General features: G+C 52.3%; 1 protein-coding gene and 1 long non-coding RNA gene across 2 annotated transcripts; one reads left to right on the top strand and one right to left on the bottom strand.

The window, feature by feature from the left end:
- The first annotated feature begins 29 nt into the window (after positions 1 to 29).
- LOC105482881 (glycerophosphodiester phosphodiesterase domain containing 3) lies at positions 30 to 9356 on the top strand. Its single transcript, XM_011743306.2, has 10 exons — positions 30 to 688; positions 964 to 1006; positions 1247 to 1382; positions 1472 to 1517; positions 1618 to 1736; positions 1821 to 1910; positions 2521 to 2654; positions 5032 to 5091; positions 5200 to 5251; positions 9157 to 9356. Exons 1-10 carry the CDS (start codon positions 550 to 552, stop codon positions 9292 to 9294), a joined length of 957 nt encoding a protein of 318 aa, XP_011741608.1. The 5' UTR covers positions 30 to 549; the 3' UTR covers positions 9295 to 9356.
- Positions 7699 to 11064, bottom strand: LOC112426905 (uncharacterized). The gene is made up of 5 exons (XR_003018296.2): positions 10500 to 11064; positions 10288 to 10409; positions 9867 to 10109; positions 9133 to 9327; positions 7699 to 7910 (listed from the first exon to the last, which is right to left on the bottom strand). It is a non-coding gene; the product is annotated as an uncharacterized lncRNA (long non-coding RNA).
- Positions 11065 to 14753: the final 3689 nt, after the last annotated feature.

Genomic DNA, 14753 nt, shown 5'->3' on the forward strand with positions numbered 1-14753 from the left:
TTGGGCTTTCTGGGGCCTGGTGCCCTTCACTCCCAGCTGCCCAGGGTTGGGGACGGGGCTCTGGAGAGCTCCAGACTCCTAGAAAGAAGGGGGTCAATTTTCCCCTTAGTCACTGTCCTGTCCCCACGCTAATGGCTTCCTGTCTAACTGGTTGGGGGTGATTCAGGAGCACCCTACACATCCCTGGATCCTCTGAAACTGCAAGGGGTAGGCATGTTGGATGCGCTGGCTACAAGCACCAGTGGGAGGGAGAGGTCCTAACAATCCTGGGTGGTTTTTACTCCCCCGATGTGGCCCAGGACAGGGGGATGCTGGGGTCTGGGAAGGGCTTGGGGATGTGAGGGCCAGGGCTGCTTGCCTCATCTGATACTACCCCGGCTTCAGCTGAACCCTGCAGCCTGGCTCCAAGCCAGCCCAGCGGCAGGCTCAGCAGGTCCCACGGGCGTGGCAGTGGCCAGTAGTAGAGCCGGCCCACACCGGCTAGGCAGGCAGCACAGTCCCACGGACGGCTGAGTGTGCGGCTGCAGGAGCTTCTGTGGGAGTACAGACATGAGCCTTTCGCTGTACTATGCCCTTCCCGCCCTGGGCAGCTATGCCATGCTCTCCATCTTCTTCCTGCGCTGGCCTCACCTGCTGCACACGCCCCGGGCTCCCACCTTCCGCGTCCGCCTGGCGGCCCACCGAGGAGGTGAGCCGGGTGGGGGTGAGAACAGGTGCCAAAGTGGACAGCAGAGAAGGGTAGGTCCAAGAGCGCGTGCTAGAAACAGGGCAGGGACCAAGAGAGAAGGAGAGCAAGGTGGCAGGGCAGGGTATGGACAAGGAAGAAGAGGCTGGTGCAGCCTGGGCTGGCTGGGGAGGTAAGGCCAGAGGGAGGATGGAGCCCAGAGAAGGAACGTGGGTGATGAGGTCGGGCCAGGCCCCTAGACCCCAAGCCTCAGGGGCCCACTCCAGTGTCCCCCACAGGATCTGGAGAGCTGCTGGAAAGCACCATGGAGGCCATGGAGAAGTGAGTGTATCTGCCCCTGCCCAGGCTGTCATGTGAGGGTGTGCAGGTCGTGCACTGCATCACAGCAAGGGACACCATTCACTTCCTAACCGGGTGACTGGCGCCCCCTGGAGGTGGCCTGCACATCCCGCTGTGAACTCTGCTCTCACATTCCCCGCCACCTCCCCACCACCATGTCCATCATCCCAGTCCCCTGCCCCCCAAACCCCGCCGCCCCGCAGCTAACCTTCGCCCCCACAGCTCCATGGCCCAGCGCTCAGACCTCCTGGAGCTCGACTGTCAGCTGACACGAGACAAAGTGGTGGTGGTGTCACATGATGAGAACCTGTACCGCCAGTCGGGCCTGAACAGGGATGTGGGCAGCCTGGACTTCGAGGTGGGCCCTGCCCTGACACCCCAACCCCCACCCTGAGAGTCGCCATGCCCAATGCAGGCCTCTAGTGACATCCTTCCTGTCCTCCCCAGGACCTGCCCCTCTACAAGGAGGAGCTGGAGGTTTACTTCTCTCCAGGTGAGAGCAAGGGCTTCAAGCCCTGCCTGGGCCATGCCCGCCTTCCCTGGACCCCCGCTTTGGCTTTCCTCTCTGACCCCTCTTCCCACACCACCCCCAGGCCACTTTGCTCACGGGTCAGACCGGCGCATGGTTCGTCTGGAGGACCTGTTCCAGAGGTTTCCAAGGACACCCATGAGTGTGGAGATCAAAGGGAATAATGAAGAGCTCATCTGTGAGGTGGTGCTGCAGGCAGGGCTAGGGCGGCCACCGGGGGCGGGAGAGAGGCCTGGTTCTTCTATCACCTCCTTCTCCTCCTCCCAGATAGCAGACTTGGTGAGACGCTATGACCGTAATGAAATCACCATCTGGGCCTCGGAGAACCGCTCGGTCATGAAGAAATGCAAGGCTGCTGTGAGTTCCCCCACACCCGATCCCCTTCATCCTCCAGGGGCCCCTCCTCCTGGGAGCTGGAGCCCACCCAGCATGGGGACCCAAGCTAGAGGGGTCTGGGAGAGTTTCCAGTGGTGTGGCGGTAGCGATGAAAAGGGTGTGAACTCAGGCCTCAAACGCAGGGCCAAGACGTGACTTCCGGTTTTTTTCTTTTTTGAGACATAGTCTCGCTGTGTCGCCCAGGCTGCAGTGCAGTGGTGCGACCTCGGCTCGCTGCAACCTCTGCCTCCCGGGTTCAAGCGATTCTCGTGCCTCAGCCTCCAGAGTAGCTGGGATTACAGGCACTCACCACCACACCCAGCTAATTTTTGTATTTTTAGTAGAGATGGGGTTTCACCATGTTAGCCAGGCTGATCTTGAACTCCTGATCTAATGTGATCCACCCGCCTCAACCTCCCAAAGCGCTGAGGTTACAGGCGTGAGTCACTGCACCCAGCCCCAGGATGTGACTTGGATCCCGCAGGTAGTAGGGCCTCTGGAATGCCCACCACAGCTCCCCTGCAGCTCATGCCTCCTCTCTGCTTCCCCAGAGCAGACAGATTCTTTCTCTCATCTCTCCTTGCCTCCCCAGAACCCCGAGATGCCCCTGTCCTTCACGATAAGCCGAGGATTTTGGGTGCTGCTTTCCTACTACCTGGGGCTGCTGCCCTTCATCCCCATCCCTGAGAAGTTCTTCTTCTGCTTCCTGCCCAACATCATCAACAGGTACCAGTGGGGGGCGGACCTCAGAAAAACGCTCCACTGCTTAGGGTCCCCGTGGAGAAGGAGCCCGGATCTTCCCAGCTCCCCAGCTCCCCTCCGAGATAACCCCCCAAGGTCCTTCAAGGACAGTGGTTCTTACCCAGCATTCATGAATACTAAGGGAACTGTGAACACCCTGAAATTCTGTGCAAATGTGGAGTTTTAGGAGGGCTCATTTATCCATCTCAGTCCATCTAGCATATTTTATTGAACGTCTACTCTGTCCCAGATGCAGTTATAATGTGTAAATAAGACCAATGAGGGTGGGGGGAGGTCCTCGGTGAGCTTACAGTCTGGCTGGGAAGACATTTGTTCATTAATTAAAGCACCGCTGTCACGGCTGTCTCAGACCCTCAGCAGGAAAAGGCAAGTCAGTGTTCTGCAGGAAGGCAGGGGTTAACAAAGTAACATCTGGGGAAAGGATCACGAATTTGGATACTTCCCTGGCACTTAAGCCTGGTCCCTCCCTTTGCTTTAATTTTTTTTTTTTTTTTTTTTTTTTTTGGAGACAGTCTTGCTCAGGCTGGAATGCAGTGGCCAGATCAGGACTCACTGCAGCCTTGATCTCCTGGGCTCAGGAGATCCTCCTGCCTCAGCCTCCTGAGTAGCTGGGAGTATAGGCTTGCATCACTGCACCTGGCTAATTGTTAAATTATTTGTAGAGACAAGGTCTCACTATGTTGCCCAGGCTGCTCTTGAACTCCTCAGCTCAAGCGAGCCTCCCGCCTTGGTCTCCCAAAGTGCTGGGATTATAGACCTGAGCCCCCGGGATCGGTCTCCCTTTGCTTTCTGACAGCTTCTCTGTGGTAGTCCCAGAGCTCTCTGTTCCCCTCTGTTGTCCAAAAGGAAGTCCCACTCAGCCCCCACAATCCCTTGCTGCAAAGAGATCATTCAATGATATTTGTGTATCACCTTTTTATACAGGAATTTTTTTTTTTTTTTTTTTTTTTTTTTTTTTTTTGAGAAGGAGTCTCGCTCTGTCGCCCAGGCTGCGGTGCAGTGGCACGATCTTGGCTCACTGCAAGCTCCACCTCCCAGGTTCATGCCATTCTCCTGCCTCAGCCTCCAGAGTAGCTGGGATACAGGCACCTGCCACCACGCCCGGATGATTTGTTTGTATTTTTAGTAGAGACGGGGTTTCACCATATTAGCCAGGATGGTCTCAATCTCCTGACCTCGTGATCTGTCTGCCTCGGGCTCCCAAAGTGCTGGGATTACAGGCATGAGCCACCACGCCCGGCCTTGTACAAGATTTATAAAGTGTTTTCACAACTTTTGGGTTGACTTTTACCTTGCAGCACCCCCAAGAGGTATAGGAATCATGACTCCCATGGTACCCTGGAGAATCTGAGGCCCAGAGAGGTTCTGTGATTTGCCCAAGGACACACAGCTGGAAGTCCAAAGCTTAGGTTTTCCCTGGGTCTGACTCCAAAGCCTGCCCTAGGACACTATAAAGGGCCTCTAAAGTCACCCCTGGAGTGGGATAATTAGGGGTCATCCCACTAAGTGCTGTCTGGTCTCAAGAAGCTGGCCAGTGGGCACAGTGGCTCACAAGGTTTTGGTTTTTGTTTTTGAGAAGGAGTCTCGCTCTGTGGCCCAGGCTGGAGTGCAGTAGCGTGATCTCGGCTCACTGAAACCTCCGCCTCCTGGGTTCAAGCAAATCTCCTGCCTCAGCCTCCCAAGTGGCTGGGATTACAGGCGTGCCACCACACCCGGCTAATTTTTGTATTAGTAGCGATGGGGTTTCGCCATGTTGGCCACGCTGGTCTCCTCCCGCCTCAGCCTCTCAAAGTGCTTGGATTACAGGTGTGAGCCACTGCACTTGGCTGGCTCACGCTTATTATCCTGGCACTTTGGGAGGCTAAAGCGGGAGGATTGCTTGAGTCCAGGAGTTCAAGACCAGTCTGGGCAACATAGTGAGACATGTCTCTACAAAAAAATTTTATTTACATTAATAATAAGATAAATAAATAAGAAACTGGCCAGGCCCAACCAGGAGGACCTCCAGCCTGAGTGTCCAGCTTTGGAACCAAACCAGGTCCTGGCCCCAGCCCCACCACTGCTCTGCTTTGGGCCTGGCAAGTCCTTTCAGTTCTCTAAGGCCCAGACTCCTTATCTGTTGAATGGTGGCTAAAGGGCCACACCTTCAAAGCGTGGTGGTCAGAGTAGGCTCTCTGAACACTCGGTGAATTGTTCACTGGGGCAACTACAAAGGTTATTCTGGGGGATTCTGGGGGGTTGGAGGGCAGCACTACCCTGGTTGGGGGGGTACTACCACCCTGCCCCACCTCTGGGACAGGGGAGACCCTAGGGGCTAACCCCCACTTCCTTCTCTCTGCAGGACCTATTTCCCATTTTCCTGCTCTTGCCTGAACCAGCTGTCGGCTGTGGTTTCGAAATGGTGAGGTGGGCAAGACAGCTGGGTGGAGTGTCCCCATAGAGACCTACTGCTGCCCATCTCCCGGGTCCCCTCTCATCATCACCTCCCATGTCCCCACCCCATCCCCAGGCTGATCATGAGGAAGAGTCTGATCCGACACTTGGAGGAGCGAGGGGTGCAGGTGAGGCCTTGACCACCACTCCCACTGTATACGGACTTGGCAGCAGGGTTCCGGTCCCACTCTGCTGCCAACAAGCTGCATTGTTCTGGCAGGTGACCTCACCTGAGTCTCAGTTTCTTCATCCCTAAAATGGGAAAATGGTATATTTAACTCTCTGGATACACACACACACACAATTTTCTTCTTCCCTTTTTTTTTTTTTTTTTTTTGTGACAAGAGTCTCGCTCTGTCGCCCAGGCTGGAGTGCAGTGATGCAATCTCAGCTCACTGCAACCTCCGCCTCCCGGGTTCAAGCGATACTCCTGCTTCAGCCTCCCGAGTAACTGGGACTACAGGCGCCTGCCACCACGCTTGGCTAATTTTTGTGTTTTTAGTAGAGATGAGGTTTCACCATGTTGACCAGGCTGGTCTAGAGCTCCTGGCCTCAAGTGAGCCGCCTGCCTCAGCCTCCCAAAGTGCTGGGATTAGAGGTGTGAGCCACCGCACCTGGCTACACACATATTTTCCTAACCTGACATTGCCAACATATGGATATGTAACTAGTACTTATTAAGGGCTTGATAAATGTTAGCCATTATGATGACAACAATGATGTATCATGATCCCTGATGAGAGGGGCTGGGGAAAGATGAGAGATGGGAGAAACCAGGCCCAGTCTGACCTCTCTCCCCTGAGCATTGGCTTCAACCAGATGATTTAATTAGTAAACGATCCTTGAGAATGTTCCAGGCACTGTGGTACTAGGGGTGGGAGCTTCCCATCGAGGGTACAGGGAAGAAATGCCGGAGGCAGAGGCTGGGCACAGTGGCTCCCGCCTGTAATCCCATCACTTTGAGAGGCGAAGGTGGGAGGATCACTTGAGCCCAGGAGTTTAAGACCAGCCTGGGCAACATACCGAGACGCTCGTCTCTACAAAAAATTTAAAAATTAGCCAAGCACAGTTGTTTGCACCTGTAGTCCCAGCCACTCAGGAGGCTGAGATGGGAGGATCACCTGAGCACAGGGTTTTGAGGCTGCAGTGAGCTATAATCAGAATCACGCCACTGCACTCCACACTCCAGCCTGGGAGAGACAGCCAGACTGTCTCGAAAGACAGAGAGGAGAGAGTGCAAAGAGCCAGAGAGAGGGAGAGAGAGAAGGAGAGGGAGGGAAAAAGGAAAGGAAAAGGGAAATGAAAGAAAAATGCAGAGGCCGGGTGCAGTGGCTCATGCCTGCAATCCCAGCACTTTGGGAGGCTGAGGCCAGCAGATCAACTAAGGTCAGGAGTTCAAGACCACCCTGGCCAACATGGTGAAACCTCATCTCTACTAAAAATGTAAATGTTAACCAGGTATGATGGCAGGAGCCTGTAATCCCAGCTCTACTCGAGAGGCTGAAGCACGAGAATCGCTTGAACCCAGGAGCTGGAGGTTGCAGTGAACCAAGATCATGCCACTGCACTCCAGCCTAGGCGACAGAGCAAAACTGTCTCAAAAATAAATAAATAAATAAAATATTAACTGGGCATGGTGGTACATGCCTGTAGTCCCAGCTAGTTAGGAGGCTGAGGTGAGAGGATCGCTTGAGCCCAGGAGGTCAAGGCTGCAGTGGGCTGTGATGACACCGCTGCACTCCAGTGTGGGCTGTGATGACGCCGCTGCACTCCAGTGTTGGCTGTGATGACGCCGCTGCACTCCAGTGTGGGCTGTGATGACGCCGCTGCGCTCCGGTGTGGGCTGTGATGACGCCGCTGCGCTCCGGTGTGGGCTGTGATGACGCCGCTGCGCTCCGGTGTGGGCTGTGATGACGCCGCTGCGCTCCGGTGTGGGCTGTGATGACGCCGCTGCGCTCCGGTGTGGGCTGTGATGACGCCGCTGCGCTCCGGTGTGGGCTGTGATGACGCCGCTGCGCTCCGGTGTGGGCTGTGATGACGCCGCTGCGCTCCGGTGTGGGCTGTGATGACGCCGCTGCGCTCCGGTGTGGGCTGTGATGACGCCGCTGCGCTCCGGTGTGGGCTGTGATGACGCCGCTGCGCTCCGGTGTGGGCTGTGATGACGCCGCTGCGCTCCGGTGTGGGCTGTGATGACGCCGCTGCGCTCCGGTGTGGGCTGTGATGACGCCGCTGCGCTCCGGTGTGGGCTGTGATGACGCCGCTGCGCTCCGGTGTGGGCTGTGATGACGCCGCTGCGCTCCGGTGTGGGCTGTGATGACGCCGCTGCGCTCCGGTGTGGGCTGTGATGACGCCGCTGCGCTCCGGTGTGGGCTGTGATGACGCCGCTGCGCTCCGGTGTGGGCTGTGATGACGCCGCTGCGCTCCGGTGTGGGCAGTACAGAGAGACCTCGTCTCGTCTGTATTTTTAATAAAATAAAAAATTCCCATCTCCGCCTACCTAAGTGCCCACTAGAACAAGCAGGGAAGCGGCAGAGCTGCAGGAGCTGGGGCAGGTGGTGGTGGAACGGGGGCACTGGGAGAGGGTGGTGTTGGTAAGTGGTCAACAACCAGCTCTCAGAGAGGAACAAATGAAAGCCCTGATTTGAACATTAATTTTCCTGGTTTAAATACTCCTACCTTGGCCAGTTTCAGGCTGCCAACGTGAAGCCACCAAATGCAGAACGGGAAGAGACGCCTGTTGGCACCCCATCATGTAGTTCCATCTCACAGCCTCAACAGACTTAATCACTTCAAGGACACAGTAATAGGAAATTGATTAGTAAGAAATATGCTTTGAGTATTTATTGCTGGTTTTTTGTTTGTTTTGAGTTTTTTGTTGTTGTTGGTTTTTTTGTTTGTTTGTTTGTTTGTTTTGAGACAGAATCTTGCTCTGTTGCCCAGGCTAGAGTGCAATGGCGCGATCTTGGCTCACTGCAACCTCTACCTCCTGAGTTCAAGCGATTCTCCTGCCCTGGCCTCCTGAGTAGCTGAGATTACAGGCGTCCACCACCACGCCCAGCTAATTTTTGTATTTTTAGTAGAGATGGGGTTTCACCATGTTGGCCAGGCTGGTCTCGAACTCCTGACCTTAGTTGATCCGCCTGCCTCAGCCTCCCAAAGTGCTGGGATTACAGGCATGAGCCACCATGCCTGGCCGCTGTTGTTTTAATAATTTATTTAGGGCCAGGCACGGTGGCTCACACCTGTAATCCCAGCACTTTGGGAGGCTGAAGCAGGTGGATGACGAGGTCAGGAGATCGAGACCATCCTGGCTAACACGGTGAAACCCCATCTCTACTAAAAATACAAAAATTAGCCAGGTGTGGTGGTGGGCGTCTGTAGTCCCAGCTATTTGGGAGGCTGAGACAGAAGAATGGCGTGAACCCGGGAGGCGGAGCTTGCAGTGAGCCAAGTTTGAGCCACTGCACTCCAGCTTGGGTGACAGAGTAAGACTCCTTCTCAAAAACAAAACAAACAAACAAACAAAAAAACACTATTTAATTGTCAGTTTATACAATTTATTTATTTACATTTTTGAGATGAGGTCTTGTTCTGTCACCCAGGCTGGAGTACAGTGGCGCAACCATAGCTCACTGTAGCCTCAGAGTCCTGGGCTCAAGCAATTCTTTCACCTCAGTCTTCCAAGTAGCTGGTAGCCCAGGCGCACACCACCACACCGGGCTAATTTTTAAAAAGTATTTTGTAGAGATGAGGTCTCACTTGCTGATCTTAAACACCTGGCCTCAACTCCTGCCTCGGCGTCCCAAAGTGTTGAGATTAGAGGCGTGAGCCCCTGTATCCAGGCAATGATTTAATGTTTAATAATGGCTGGGTTTAATAACCACTTTGCAAAATTCCTGAGAATTTAACAATCAGCTCCAGCCTACTGCTGCTGGGGAGTCTCCACAGAGGAGGAGGTGGGTCCCCACTGTCTGGATGTAAAATTGTTCAGAATCTACAAGCTCCTGACCTTAGTTGATCCCTCCCTGCTCAGGTGGTCTTTTGGTGCCTTAATGAAGAGTCGGATTTTGAAGCAGCCTTCAGCGTGGGAGCCACTGGCGTCATGACGGATTATCCCACAGCCCTGCGGCACTACCTGGACAACCGTGGACCGGCCGCCCAGACCTCCTAAGTCCAGAGGCCTCACGCTCTCCTGTTTCTCTTCCTGAAAAATAAAGATTTGCCTTTCCATCACATCACATCGTTGTGCTGAGGGTGGGGAGTAGAGGAGTGGGTCCTGAAGATGTGAAGATGGCAGCTTAGGAGGGAACAGGCCAGCCCTGAGACTGGAGCCTGGGGCCCTCAGAAGCCTGACCCACTGGTTCCACTACATTCCTCTCTGTCCTGCCACACCCTGCCCCAGCCTGGCCTCCACTCTCCTCAGGAATGTCCCCTCACGGCCAACCCAGGTGTCCTGGCCCCCAGCCACTTGACAGCGACAGATAATGGTTCCATTTTCCTGAGGCCATCAACAGCCCAGGCACACCTCTTCCATGCCTTGCCCTGTGAGCTTCCTCCTCGGGCTGCAGAGGATGGGCCTGGGTGGGACAGGTGCGTTCACCCAGCCCCTCTACTGCCTCCGCCATTCCAACCTTCTCCTCCCAGGTCTCCTTCTCCAGAAGCTCCCAGAACACCACTGCCATCTCCAGCCCCAGGGCCATATTCACTGAATGAACCACACATTCCCATTTCACAGATACTTACTGAGCGCCTCCTCTAGACCAGGCCAGGCCCACTGCAGTGAGCAACACAAGCTTAAGAACTGCAGACACGTGTTGAAACAGACATGCCCCGAGATCAGACCTAACCCAGCCTGGAGCACAGGGGTGTTGGAAACAAGTGCTCCGTGTAGTCAAGAAAAACCAGCACTGAGACAGAAGATTTCCCAGCAAGGCATCTTTACTTCAGAACGGTGCCGCCTGCGCTACTTGTAATCCCAAGAGCACCCTAAACAAAGGAGAGAAGGGGTTTTTAACTCTAACGCAGTTCCTGTTTTTCTGTGTCCTTTCCCCATTGGCTCGGGATGGACCGCACAATCTGAGCTCATCCCGCCTGGCTAAGGTTTAAACTTTCCCAAACAGGGTAGACTGGCGAAAAAGAAGAAAAACAGGGAGAATCTGTTTACAGCTTATGACCAGGAAGTTGAGTCTTTGAAGAGCTTAGCTGTCCCAACAATTTCCTCTCTTCTGTTTGATACTTCTTCCTCTTCAAAAATTTTTAACAGGATTTGGCTTCGTTCTTGATTATCTAGGAGAAAGAGCTTGTCTGAGTATGAAGGGAGAGAAGCGAGGGGGTCTTTAGGGAGGGCTGTTTCTATGAGCCTTTGAGTTAACCCACCATACAAGGTATGATGCGACAGCCCACAAGTAACAATTGCAAGAGAGGTAAAGATTGAAGCCAGGAGTCCTTTCCATTTTCCAAACCACTTTTCCGTGAGACCCATAAAAGGGTTATGTATTCCAGAATTTTCGGCTAATTCATTTGCCAGGGTGGTAAAGCCTCGTAAAGCTTTTGTGATGGTCCCATAGGCAGCTGTATTATTAGGGATAAAAGTACAACATTGGACTCAGATCATGACACAGACTCTGCCTTTTTCTGCCAATATCATGTCAAGGGCTAGCCTATTTTCCCACACCATCTGGCTGGTGGGGCCTAATTGTTCAGCTATTCCCTTGATGGCATCCCTGGTATAACTGATGAATCGCTACTCATGGTAGTATATATCCAGTCTACATTTTTATTTATAGCAGACCACCAGAACAAAACAGACTCGAACCCAGCGGCTATTTGGTTTCGACCTTTAAATTCACTTGGTAACTCCCGTGGGACCCTGCTACTGTCTACGTAAACATGAGGGTCAAAGGACCCATGAGGGGTTTCTCTTTTTCTTCGGGTTACTTGCTTCCTGTCTGGTTGATGAAATGCCAAGGTGAGCCGGGCGCGGTGGCTCACGCCTGTAATCCCAGCACTTTGGGAGGCCGAGGCGGGCGGATCACAAGGTCAGGAGATCGAGACCACGGTGAAACCCCGTTTCTACTAAAAATACAAAAAATTAGCCGGGCGCGGTGGCGGGCGCCTGTAGTCCCAGCTACTCAGGAGGCTGAGGCAGGAGAATGGCGTGAACCCGGGAGGCAGAGCTTGCAGTGAGCCGAGATTGCGCCACTGCACTCCAGCCTGGGCGACAGAGCGAGACTCTGTCTCAAAAAAAAAAAAAAAAAAAAAGAAATGCCAAGGTGAAAGGGATGGCCAATTGGATTAGAGCAAAAGTGCCAGTCCAGTCGCCTGGCAGTGTACCTGGTAACAGTCCTCCACAAAACCACCATACGTCTGCTCAGGGATAGACAAGAGCCGACTGATTGGTTAGCTCTTGAAAAGGTTTAGACTCCCATTAGATTTCCAAGGAGTGTCAATTTGTCCCCCTGTCGTGAGAGACACAAGGTAAAATTGGCATTGAGAGCTGAAAGTCGAATGGTCCTTAGGGGCTGACCCACAGGGCTCCTGATCTTTGGGAAATGTAGTGAAAGAGTGGTGCACATCTTGTTTCCCCAGGCCGTGGTGCTGGAAGAGAGCTACCATACAGTCCATGCCTGGTTGGTTGGCCCATCTGAGTGGAAAGGGGACAATCCGGGTTTCTGGCCTGCCTGCTGCACAAGCGTAACAGTCACTTTTATTCAGGGTGCGAACAGAATATTTAATCCATTCCAGCCAGGCATTTGTATCTTGATACCAGGTCTCAATGGCTAGGGTTTGCTTTAAGTCCTTGACTTCTACTATAGCTACTTTGGTTTTGTCATTGGGTAAGAGGTGAGGAATGGTTTGATTTGGTGAGCTTGGGGAAGGGGAAACGGTAGGAGGTAGAGAAGGGTGAACAAAACATATTTCAAAGAAGCCTATAGGGTCCCTTCCAGTAACATCGGCTCCTAAGCCATAGAAGCAACCTAGAGTGGAGTTAGGGTCGGTGGAGGTAGGGGTAGTAATAGAGGTAAGTACTGGGTTGCACTGGTTGGATTGGCAATTATAGGGGTGGTTCCCTTGATAAAGTGGAGGCTGTTTCCTTCGGGTTTATTAGTTTTTTTGCATACTAGGCAACTATCCGCCACCTGCCTAGTGAGGGTATAGATTCCTATATACCCATAGGCTTTGAGGACTGTGTCACACATAGCTTGGTGACCCCAGTGAGTTCCTTGATGAAGCTGTGACAATATTTCCCTCATAAGAGGTTTAGACAGCATTTCCCTCCCGTCTGGTAATACCCACCTTCCCTCGGAGCTTTCCTTAGCTCCTATTCTTTTTAACATTTCTTGGTCTGCGTTGGAGAAGATGGGGATTGCGACTGGAGGGGAAGGCAAGGGGTCAGATGGAAAATGGGCGCCTCTCGAGAAGAGGCAGCTTGCTTGGCTACTTGATCTGTGAGGTTATTTCCCTGACTTTCAAAGGATGGGTTTTTCTGGTGTCCTGGCACATAGACCACCACTATTTCTTCTGGCAGTTGAAGATTTTCTAGTATTTGTATAATCAATTCTTTATGGACAAGGTCCTGGCCTTTACTATTAATGAGGCCTCGTTCAGTCCAGATCTTTCCAAGGGTATGGACTACTCCGAAAGCATACTTGGCGTCAGTGTAAATAGTTCCTTCCTGATTTAGAAAAGATGTTAAGGCCTGATTTAATGCAAAGAGTTCACATGTTTGAGTGAACCAGTTATTGGGCTGTCTCCCTGACTCTGCCTCCATGAGGGTTTCCCCGTCAACTACAGAGCACCCGTTATGCCTCATTCCTTCGATTACCTGGGAGGAGCCGTCTATAAAGAGGTGACGCCCGGTTTGGAATACGGTCTTGCTTAGATCCAGTTTGACTCTAGTTTGATAACTGATCATATCTAAACATTTGTGCTCAGGTTCCTCCCGGTTCGGATTTCCCATTAGGAAAGCATCAGAGTTGAGCGAATTCTCAATGGTCAATGTTAAATCATCCCTCTCTAATAAGATAGCCTCAATTTTTTTTTTTTTTTTTTTTTTTTGAGAGGGGGGGATGGAGTCTCGTTCTGTTGCCCAGGCTGAAGTGCAGTAGCTGATCTCAGCTCACTGCAACCTTTGCCTCCGGGGTTCAAGCAATTCTCCAGCCTCAGCCTCCCAAATAGCTGGGATTACAGGCGTGCGCCACCATGCCTGGCTAATTTTTTGTATTTTTAGCAGCGACAGGGTTTCACCATGCTGGGCAGTCTGGTCTCGAACTCTTGACCTTGTGATCTGTCCGCCTCAGCCTCCTAAAATGCTGGGATTACAAGTGTGAGCCACCGCGCCCACCCAACAGCTTCATATTTGCAAATTGTTGAGTCATCTTCCTGCCTTCTGATTAAGAATGGTCCTAACTTGATGAGGGGTGCATACAAAGAGGCTTCCCCCAAAGGTCATTTTCCTGCTTTCTTCCGCTAGCAAGGCAGTTGCTGCTATGGATTAGGCACACTGGGGCCATCCGCGGGTTACTGGGTCAAGAACTTTGGACAGGAAGGCTATGGGCTGCTGCTGGCCTCTGTGTCTTTGGGTGAGTACCCCTAAAGCCACCCCCTTGTTTACACTGACGAAAAGGTGGAATGGCTAAGGAGGGCAAAGCTAGAACGGGGGCAGTTACAAGTAGGTGTTTTAACTCTTCTACTTGTTGGACTTCTGATGGGGTCCAACGAAGGGGGTCTGGTCCTTCTTGGGTGAGTTTTTGATATAGAGGTTTTAATTTTCGGGCATAAGAGTCAATCCATAGATGACAGTATCCAACTAATCCCAAGAATTTTCTAAGTTCCTGCTTTGTTTAGGCAAAGGTAGAGATGTGACACCTTCAATTCGTTCAGGTACTATTTTCCGTTTGCCTTTACTGATGAGGTGTCCTAGATATTTTACCTCAGGTTCTACAAACTGAATTTTACTCCTTGAGACCCGTAACCCTTGTTCCCTTAGGAAATTCAGGAAGTTAATTGGAATTGTGGTTATGTGGTCCTTGCTATTTCCTGAAATGAGCAGGTCATCTGCATATTTGAGTAGGCATATGGATGAACGAAGGGAAAAGATTTCTAGGACTTGTTCTAAAATTTGACCGAATAGATTTGGGGAGTCTGTAAACTCCTGGGGTAGGACTGTCCACTGGTACTGCTGTTTTCTACCTAAGTAAGGGTCCTCCCACTCAAAAGCAAACATGTCCCGGCTGTCTTCTGCTAAAGGGCAAGCCCAAAAAGCATCTTTCTTTCTTTTTTTTTTTTTTTGTTGAGACAGAGTCTCGCTTTGTCGCCCAGACTGGAGTGCAGTGGCCGGATCTCAGCTCACTGCAAGCTCCGCCTCCCGGGTTCACACCATTCTCCTGCCTCAGCCTCCCGAGTAGCTGGGACTACAGACGCCCGCCACCTCGCCCAGCTAGGTTTTTGTATTTTTTAGTAGAGACGGGGTTTCACCGTGTTAGCCAGGATGGTCTCGATCTCCTGACCTTGTGATCCGCCCATCTCGGCCTCCCAAAGTGCTGGGATAACAGGCTTGAGCCACTGCGCCCGGCCGCATCTTTCTTTTTTTATTTTTATTTTATTTTATATTATATTATTTTATTTTAC

Source organism: Macaca nemestrina, chromosome 18 (assembly GCF_043159975.1).
Source record: "Macaca nemestrina isolate mMacNem1 chromosome 18, mMacNem.hap1, whole genome shotgun sequence".
Classification (NCBI taxonomy): Eukaryota; Metazoa; Chordata; class Mammalia; order Primates; family Cercopithecidae; genus Macaca; species Macaca nemestrina.

What these genes read in the sequence shown, in the direction of transcription:
- LOC105482881 (XM_011743306.2), top strand. Translation starts at nt 550, where the DNA reads ATGAGCCTTTCGCTGTACTATGCCCTTCCCGCCCTGGGCAGCTATGCC. An exon ending in ACCATGGAGGCCATGGAGAA is followed by an intron (nt 1,007 to 1,246) that starts GTGAGTGTATCT and finishes TCGCCCCCACAG; the next exon opens with CTCCATGGCCCAGCGCTCAG. An exon ending in ATGAAGAGCTCATCTGTGAG is followed by an intron (nt 1,737 to 1,820) that starts GTGGTGCTGCAG and finishes TCCTCCTCCCAG; the next exon opens with ATAGCAGACTTGGTGAGACG.